General features: G+C 49.1%; 1 protein-coding gene across 1 annotated transcript; it reads left to right on the plus strand.

Moving 5' to 3' along the window:
- The first annotated feature begins 5,880 nt into the window (after positions 1 to 5,880).
- LOC106809444 (shaker-related potassium channel tsha2-like) lies at positions 5,881 to 8,112 on the plus strand. Its single transcript, XM_014812522.1, has 2 exons — positions 5,881 to 7,137; positions 7,882 to 8,112. Exons 1-2 carry the CDS (start codon positions 5,881 to 5,883, stop codon positions 8,110 to 8,112), a joined length of 1,488 nt encoding a protein of 495 aa, XP_014668008.1.
- The last annotated feature ends 2,266 nt before the right edge of the window (positions 8,113 to 10,378 follow it).

The raw sequence follows: 10,378 nt of genomic DNA on the forward strand, positions 1-10,378 counted from the left end.
TGTTAGCACATAGGTATCGGTCACAGAGCACCACACACACACACGGAACGCACGCACGCACCAGCACGCACGCACAGAAGAACGCACGCACAGGAACCGCACGCACGAACACAAGACACGCACTAACATGCACACACCATGCACCACCACACGCGCGCACGCGCGTGCATGGACGCACGCAGTACGCACACAGGCACGCGCGCACGGATACGCACACGCGCCACGCATGCCCAGGTCGCATTGCATGCATGGATGCATGGACGCACACATGCGAACACACACACATACACACACACACACACACACACACACACACACACACACACACACACTACACGCGCACGCATACATGGCAAATATGTATGCACGCGAAAACAAAAAATTTACACACGCACGCACGCGTATATGTTTGTGTATAATAATTATATACTCACAAACGTACATATACGCGTGCGTGCGTGTGTACATTTTTTGTTTTCGCGTGCGTACATGTTTGCCTATGTATGCGTGCGCGTGTAGTTTTATGTTGTGTGTGTGTGTGTGTGTGTGTGTGTGTGTGTGTGTGTGTGTGCGTGTGCGTGTGCGCGCGCGCGCGTGTGTGTGCGTGCGTGCGGGCGGGCGACATATATATATATATGTATTCTGTGAGGCGTTCTCACTCAGGAGTCAGTACGCTATAGGGCCGATATTACCAGCCGTACGTCGTGGTAGCGGCGTCCGTCGATGTGATTAAAAAAAACGAGCTTCATGTTATGATCCAGCAAAGAGACGCTCTCCTTCCGCCGCATGCGCTGATGTTTCGTTCGTGGATTACATTGCCTATATACACTCTTTAGTAGTAGTCGTGTTAGCCGTCTGCTGGATCGTGTAGAACGTTAATGGGACGCAATATCCACCGTGATCTCAATCCGCTATCGAATAGCAGTCAAGATCAGTGCATGTTTTCGAGAATGTGATACCGCACGCGAGTGAAATGATCGTTCGCACCACTGTCGACGCTTATATCGCATCGCACGGTGGCGTCAGTCTATATTATAGATTTACGGTCACATGTGGTCACACGGTTGGCGCTAAAATTGAGCATTAATAATAAGATTTCTCCGTTTTCGAGGACGAGTTTGATGGATGTGATTTAATAGGTATATAACAGCTATAGATGTCATTGGGTCGGCCGATCAGAGTGGATATATAGACAAAATTGAATTATGAGACAGCGAGAGTGCGTACGGGGGTAAGCGGCCAGGAGAGAGTTAGGTTACCGGAGCAACTAGATTAATGTATCGAACGAAAGCTTCGAACCAGACATCCACGGCGTCGCAAGAGAGATAAACAATTCAATCCGAGACGAACAAATACTAGAAGCGTCGAGAAACGTGACGTGTAGGAAAAATCCATAACGCCGAAAACAAACTGCAATGACGATGTGTCGCGTACGAAAAAAATATCCGCAATCTTGCCAGCATAGTGCGCCGACGGCGGGACAGCCATGCGAGCTTCCCGGCGGCTAAGGATGCACGCACGCACACACGCACGCACGCACGCACGCACGTACATACACACGCACTCACGTACATACCCACGCACGCACGCATGCACGAACGAACGCACGCGCGCACGCACGTACATGTACACGAATGCACGCACGCACGAATGCAGCGTGAGTGGTTTAACGTTGAAGTGCCCGGAGCGGCGCAGCAAAAACCCGAATGAGAGGAAAGTCGAAGAAGCTTGGCGAAGCTTTAGCGTGGATGGAATCTCTGTTTACGTGCTCTCTGAATAATTTGCTCTTGGAAGCTATAAATACACCGCAGAGTATGGCGTTCCGAAATTACCATCGTGCGATTCAAATGTGCGACGTCGCGTCGTGTTTTTTATCCCTTTCGCAACCACGACGTTCGGGCGGGCGGGCGGGCGGGTGTGGCGTCGGACGGGGCGGGGGGGGCGGACGGGGGTGGGGATGGCGGGCGGGTGGTGTGGTGTGGCGGCGGGCGGTGTGGGGGCGGCATCTGGCGGCGGGCGGTAGGGGCCGTTGTTGAAGTTTTAACCGGCGCACTTTGTTTGAGTTAAAGATCCGTATTGCTCTAGTTTCGTCCGCAATAATAGTTCAATTGGTTAACATAATTGCACAACGTCTGCCGTTCACGCTGTTTGTATCAGCAGAAGACAACGACGTGTTTTTTGGGGGATATTGAATGATCGAGAATCGTTCGCTGCCTGAAGACGACACTAATACAAAAACATCATCTCTCATGGTGGCTGGTGTGCTAGGGAAAGAAGCTGCAAGGAGGCTAGTGTTCCAACAGCTGCAATACCGAGCTATGTACGCTTAGGCACTAACAATATACATAAGTTGTTCAGCCGAATTTTTGTGTTCGCGCATAACTAGAGAACTCCACAGCCTAGAGGAAAACTAAATATATTTTCAGAATCAGCACGTCTGGGAATTCGTCAAAAAAAAATTTCAAAGTTAAAAATTTATAAAAATTATATTCATCAATAGATGGCGTACAGATTAACATTATACATCACGTACGTGTGAATCCATGGTGTATAACCATATCGTCACAGTAGCCGAATGGATTCAGAATCGGACTCTAAACCATTGATTCTGATGATAATGATAGCGCAAACTGGCGGGAACACTTTACGGAAGACTATGTAGATTACATATCAAATATTATTATATTTTCTATATCATTTCATTTTATTATTTATAATTTTTGACTTTTTTATTTTAATGACTTTTATCTTTTGATTTCTTATTATGTTTTACTGTTGGGATGGGATGGGATGGGATGGGATGGCATGGGATGGGATGGCATGGGATAGAATGGGATGGGATGGGATGGGATGCGATGGGATGCGATGGGATGCGATGGGATGGGATGCGATGGGATGGGATGCGATGGGATGGGATGGATGCATGGATAGTTAGATTTTTTGGGTATTTTCCTTTCAACCAAGCGGTCACCAACTGAGGAACGCCACTGATTTCCCCGGGCAACGCCGGGTATCCCGCTAGTATATATATATATATATATATATATATATATATATATATATATATATATATATATATATATATATATATATATATATGTTTTAGTAGTTCACAGGCAGTTTATTGTGTCCATGTGTGCGACTGAAGCCAGGCGCCACGTCATGGGAATCTAGGGCGCCAGCGAATATACGCCTTGTTTGAAGTATGTTTGATATTGTTGCATCGGCCTTGCAAGCTCTTCGACTGAGTGGGTCAGGCTTCACGGGTCTACAGTCGCCAGCTGTTGCCGCTGCTGCCACTGTAATAATGAACGACAGTATTTTAAGTAGACTTTGAAAGCCGACGAAGGGAATTCCGAACCCCAGGAAAAAAGCGGGAAAAATCGCGCGGCATTTCGCGCCCGATACTGTAGATACTGCAGACGCTAGCACGAAGAAAAAAAGCAGAAGAAACCCCCGCCAGGGATCGCCGACACACGTGAGAACGATCACAGCAGCAGCTGAGCGAGTGAGAGTCTCTCTGTCTTTGTCTTACTCGCGCCATCTATGTATTTACCACGGGCACTCGAATTCAGCGACCCGGGTGCGGTTAGACAAACATGAGGCGATGCAGGAATGTGAAGCCAAGCTGGGATGTGAAGCTCTACAGTGTTTATCTGCTGCAGCGCGTTCTCACTGCTGTGTGTTTGGGGCTGCTAGAATAAATGCTCTACTGTCGGATTACGGGCGGTGAGTGGGAGTAGAGCTGAAATCTATTACATACAAACCGCCTCCTCGCACACTAATGTCTCAATCCTCTTAAGAGCATTGTAGAGCTATAGCAGTGAGCAGCACATATATATATATATATATATATGTATATATGTATATATGTATATATGTATATATGTATATATGTATATATATGTATGTATGTATATATATATATGATTTATATATTTATGGTTTCTCTGCCGCCACGTTTTGCGGATGGTCACCGTGGTTGTGACCTCGAGCATTCCGTGACGTCAGCTCGACGTTCTGTGACACCAGACCGACGTTCCGTGACCTCTACAGCGCAATATGATATAATGTTAGTACCGACCGAGCACGCATTAAAACTGCACGCACACCATTATTTACTCGGTTCGATGTAAGGGTGGGTGGCTCTCGCGCTCGCGTGTGTGCGCGTGTGTGTCGACGGTGATTGCAATGCTGTGAGTACATAGCGGTCGCGAGCATGCGCCTGTCAGTGCCCAGCCGACGACTATACCGTCTCCGTCCGTCGCCATTCTGTGCATAGAGTCCAGGAAGTGTCTCTAGCGGATTGCAGCTCATATTAAATCTATAGTGGCGCCTCACTTTAGTCGCAGATCCTCGCGGATCGTGATCGACGGCAGATCAGACGATTGTCGTAACGACGTTGTTTGCATGGTATGGCGCTCAGAATTCCGCACCGTCGCCTAGCTGCGTGCGATAAACAAAATTTTTAATCAAGTAAAAGCATTTCTTGTTCGCTATGGAGAATGTCAAATACGGCGTTCTTCGCTGCTGAGCGGCGAGGGGCTCTCCCTCGCGTGGTCTACACAAATCACTCTTCTTTTAATGGCTTGATGCTACACGGTGGCCGGTGTATCTCCCCATCGGCAACTAAACACACATACATACCCGCGCGCGCGCATACGCACACACACGCATTCGCTCGCATACACACACACACACGCATACGCTCGCATACACACACACACACACACACACACACACACACACACACACACACACACACACACGCGCACACACACACAACACACGACACGACACACACACACACACACACACACACACACACACACACACACACACACACACATACATACATACATGCTCGCATACAAGCATATGCACAAACGCTTATGCACTCACACGCTCGCAGACATACATGTACACGCGCGCGCACACGTACACGCGCTGCGCGCGCCCACTCGCAGCCTATCATCTGCGCGCGTATACAACCGCACGCACGCATTTAATGCTTTTAATGCTCCCCGGCATATAAAGTTTTATAGATCAATGCGAATCATCAGACGTCATAGGTATATGCTTGCTATCAGTATGGCAGCTGTCCACTCACCGCACCGCAGGACGAAATAATCTTTTAGTTACGCTACACTCATAGATTTTGTGGCCCCAAGTTAGTCATAACGCTCGGCGTGGTCGGCCGAGCGCGTTAGACAATACGCGTGCACATGCCTTCACAGCGGAAGCCCACACGCGCGGGCAGGCGGTAATGGTTAGCCGTCCACGCACGCTCGCCATAAAACGCAGAGAGCAAAACAGCGTCTTCTTCGTTTTCCACTTAACGTCCGCAAGAATTTTTCCTCCGCGCGCGCGTGCGTAACGATTGTATCCTATTCCCGTTACAGGTCCCGAAGTGAAGTGACGCTCACGCGAGAGAATGTGTTTGGCATGCCGCCGTTCATTTCACGCTGACGGGCATGCGCCTACAGCGTCGCTTTCTTAGCCTTCCCGCTAACCATACATGGCGGGCCCACACTCGCACGTAAGGATAACCGCACTGTGCAAAACTCTCCATCGCAGCTAACGAACGAGCGCCACGTGTTGAATAGATGATTTCGGCTTTACTAAGCCGTCCGTTGTCGGCTTCGTAAGCTTAACTACCGTTGCGAAAGAAGAGACGGTTCGCGCCGTCTGTGCCGAGTTGGGCGAATCCGAACGACTTAAGACTGCTCGTGAATTCTCCGCGAGAGAGTCGCTTCAGATAACGCGTGCGTGTGTGCGTGCGTGCGTGTGTGTGCGTGTGCGCATGCGTGCGTGCGTGCGTGCGAGGAGAAGTGCAAATCGCAGCCGACGGCGACGACGGTGACGACGGCGACGATGACGATGACTAAGGAAGACGAGCTGCGGACGTCTGCCGGGGAGCGGTGCGGCGTTCTCACGGAATGCACGGCGTCGCACAACGACAACGAGACGGACGAGGAACTTCTGCTGAAGGAGGACGCGCAGAGTCCGCGCCGGAAGGTCGTCGTCTGCAAGGACATCAACAAGAACGGCGTCGTCGGCGACCTGACATCGACGACGGCGAGGAAGAAACGCGGCAACGAGCGCATCACGGTGAACGTGAGCGGACTACACTTCGAGACGCGAGCGCGGACTCTGAACCGCTACCCGGCGAGTCTGCTGGGTGACCCCGTGAAGCGGGTTCGTTACTTCGACTCTCTGAAGAACGAATACTACTTCGATCGTCACCGACCCAGCTTCGACGCCATATTGCATTTCTACCAGAGTAAAGGGCGCCTCAAGCGGCCGACGAACGTACCGATGGAAGTCTTCATCGGCGAAATCAAATTCTTTCAACTCGGCGACAAGATTCTAGAGCAATACTTAGAAAGCGAGGGCATCGTGAAGGAGCTACCCAGCGAACTTCCCAGCAACCCGACGATGCGCTGTATCTGGATGCTGTTCGAGCATCCGGACAGCTCGTGGGCCGCTCGCATCGTCGCCGTCATTTCTATCAGCGTCATTGTCTGCTCCGTCATCACATTCTGCATCGAAACACTACCGCAGTTCGGTAAGCCGGTAGAGGACGACGGCGGCGACAACAACGGTACGGCGCCGACGTTGAAGACGCGGCAGGAGATTGAGGACATGCTGCTACATGATCCGTTCTTCATCACGGAGACGGTGTGCGTCATGTGGTTCGCGCTCGAACTCTTCATGCGCTTTATCAGCTCGCCGAACCGCTGTAAGTTCTGGCAGAGCTTCATGAACGTCATCGACCTGACGGCGATCATCCCGTACTTCATCAGTCTGACGGTGGCGTTCGCCGAACGCAGCGGCGACATGGGCGGCATGAGTCTCGCCGTACTGCGCGTGCTCAGACTCGTGCGTGTTTTCCGCATCTTCAAGCTGTCGCGGCACTACAAGGGACTGCAGGTGATCGGACAGACGCTGCGAGCCAGCATCCCCGAGCTCGGTCTCCTCATCTTCTTCCTCATCATTGGTATGATCCTGTTTGCGAGCGCAGTCTACTTTGCGGAGTTGGACAATAAGAAAACGCATTTCACCAGCATCCCGGCGGCGTTCTGGTGGGTTGTCGTAACCATGACAACGGTCGGCTACGGTGACATGTACCCACAGGTATGCAAAGTGCAATGTCCTTAAGAGTATGTATACCCATAGTGATTAGAAAACGCGGTTGATGCGTTTTAGAATTTTTGCGTTGTGCTTAGTTTAGTTTTAGCATTCCGTGTTTAGAAGATCTGAATGCGTTTGTAGATCTATGTAGGGTGTTTGTGTTGTGTCTACTAGTGCCCTTGTGACCCAGGGCGGAACGTGAAACTAACCGTGAGCTTTCATTAGATTGCGTTAGCTAATACGCCTTTTCCCATCGGTCCAAAATTGTTTACGTAGCGGGGAATTAAATTCTGTGCTTTTGTATCACTGTTGAACGAAAAAACAACGTTTATTATTCGACTAATAGATTGCTGGGATCATTTCCTACGGCGTATATTTGTTATTCGAAATGTTTTACCATGTTTTCATTCTGGTTCAACATGCAGCGTACATACGTGCGTGGCTATTTAGTAAGCTGGCAGGTCCCATCCCATCCTTTAACACATAATCGCAGTGCAGAGACAGCACATAATGGAATAACTAGAACCGCCGATACCCGACCAAAATATAGTTGATCACCGATGTGAGATATAAACCAAACAGCAGTTCTTGACGCTCGCTAGATAACATCACTAATATCTCAACGAAATAATAATATTATTATTATATCATTATATAAAAATATAATTAAAACCGTAACTTTTGATTGTATAACTAAACATATATAAAAAATTCGAAGATTGATAATTATGACTTGTAACTTTGCAGACGGAGTGGGGTAAGCTGGTGGGTTCTGTGTGCGTGATATCGGGCGTGCTCACCATAGCTCTGCCCGTGCCAATCATCGTCTCTAACTTCGACTACTACTACCATCGCCACGTCGACAGTGCGGAGTTCTACGGTGAGGATGACGACGCTGAGCTCGTGAAGGATGCTGAGAAGGGGATGGCTTCAGATACGGAGGATGACGTCGATACGGAAGACGAGACGAAGGTGTGAAGAAAGAAGATGAAGAAGAACAGGGGGGGGGGGGAAGTGAACGAGAAACGAAGGAGAAATGAGGGGAGCGTACATCTATCTTGTACCGAATTATACCTTGGTATTATATATACATATACACTGTACTTCCATTTCACATGTATGTAAAATATTGCCTTCTCTACGATGCTCAGTGAGAGGGTCGGTAACGCCACTTTAACTGCGTTATGTACATTTGTCACGCGTGCGTGGTTATCGTTGCGGGTGATCAAATGCGATACATATTAGGGTGTTTTTTCTTATAAAAAACGTTTAATCACATTTCTGCGCATTTGAGCACATCGTATGAAAAATCTCACATACGTACATATCGTGTTTAAATATCATATAAATTATTGTAATGTAAGATATCTTCGGAGGGTGATAACTGGACACATATTATTCACGAATTTATTCTTCATCTAAGCAAACTATCTTAAAACTAGGTGTAATAGTATCTCATTTAGGCCCTCTATCACGCGCATTAGTGCGTAACTATTTTAAATTTCTACTTTTCCTTAACACGTACGTTTTCGAAATCACATATACGAGCTTGTAACGTATAGAATATCTCAAGCTCACCATATCTAACACATTAATCTTATAACATAGTATTTTGAATTTTGCTCATGAACCTACCCGGTCGTCCTCCTCGTCGTGGCCGATGCAGGGATAAACCGTGCCGATAGATGTGTGTGTGTGTGTGTGTGTGTGTGTGTGTGTGTGTGTGTGCTTGTGTGTTGTAGTGTGTGCGTGCGTGCGTGCTGTGCGTGGTGGTGCCGTGCGTGCGTGCGTGTGTGTGTAGTGTGTGTGTGTGCTGTGCTGTGCGTGCGTGCGTGGTGACGTGCGGCGTGTGTGTGTGGTGTGTTGTGTGTGTGTGTGTGTTGTGGTGTGTGTGTGTGTGGTGTGTGTAGTGTGTGTGTGTGTGTGTGTGGTGTGAGTGTGTATGTGTGATACGGGGGAAACACGATAATATATGATGTATAGTCACTTTGATTTCGCAGGGATGCTCATCAACATGCAATAACTCTCTGCCTCGGACGTCATCACCGGGGTTCTATTATATTAGGCGTGCGTAATAATATATGGCTAATGCGCACCGACGAGGGAGCAAGGGGCGAGAGAGGGCGATAGAGAGAGGAACAGAGAGAGAGAGAGAGAGAGAGAGGGAGAGGGCGAGAGAGAGGGAGGGAGAGTGAGAGAGAGCGAGAAGGAGAGTGCGAGAGAGAGAGGAAGAGAGAGAGGGCCAGAGAGATGGAGAAAGGGGGAGAGAGGGAGGGAGAGGGCGAGAAAGAGAGAGAGAGGGCGAGAGAGGGCGAGAGAGAGATGTCGAGAGAGAGATGGCGAGAGAGAGAGATGTCGAGAGAGAGATGGCGAGAGAGAGAGTGGGAGAGAGAGAGAGAGAGGAGGCAACGTCTTACTTGTTTTAAAAGCTTCGTAGTGGTTTAGCATCGATTTACACTCTCAATGTGTTAACCCGTGCCCGGTTGGCAAGCGTTGACGCACGCGGCAGGTTACAAAGAGTTAGTATAGAATGGTTTTGTTCGTTACGGTGGTGGGTTGATTAGGGTAAGCGTTACGAGTCACTACGTGTTGGCGCGTGATAGTGAGGGATGCTAAGTGTTGGTGTGTGGCACGCTTCCCCGGAGAGGATGGGGTGATGAGGTTCTAATTTCGGCACTAGGGGAGATGAACGCCGAGCATCCCGTGTCCGTGCAGACACACAGCGCATGTTAGATTCATGAGTGCGTGCTAACCCCATCGCCCGATGCATGCACGCGCGCGCGCGCGCGAGGGAAGAATGAGCAATTTCACTTCTCCGTGAAGGCCTGGCGAATTTCTTCGCGATTTATAATTTAGAAAGCCCCCGCCGTTACTATAACCTATCCCTGTTAGCTGTTCATCCATCATCGCGAGGGAGCTCTCGGCGGCGCTGTGCACACATAACACCTACTCTATGACGTAAACACCCCGCGAGTTATAGAGATCTCATTTATGCACTGCTGCTGAAATCATGACATGTATATATATATATATATATGCATGCGTGGCTCATCAGTGTTAAGTAAACATGCAGCACACGCTCGCAAATTCTTAACAATATCACGCTTCTCTCTCTCGTCGTACACCCGACGAATGTATAACGCGGCGACACTGCATAGCATAGGTGTAACTGTATTAAGGTGCGTGATTGTGTGTGTGTGTGTGTGTGTGTGTGTGTGTGTGTGTGTGTGTCTCTCTCTCTCTC

The sequence above is a fragment of the Priapulus caudatus genome, unplaced genomic scaffold (genome assembly GCF_000485595.1).
Source record: "Priapulus caudatus unplaced genomic scaffold, Priapulus_caudatus-5.0.1 Scaffold355, whole genome shotgun sequence".
Lineage (NCBI taxonomy): Eukaryota > Metazoa > Priapulida > Priapulimorpha > Priapulimorphida > Priapulidae > Priapulus > Priapulus caudatus.

Coding starts and splice junctions, on each gene's coding strand:
- LOC106809444 (XM_014812522.1), top strand. CDS start 5,881: ATGACTAAGGAAGACGAGCTGCGGACGTCTGCCGGGGAGCGGTGCGGC. Junction 7,138..7,881: donor ACGGTGACATGTACCCACAG/GTATGCAAAGTG, acceptor GTAACTTTGCAG/ACGGAGTGGGGTAAGCTGGT.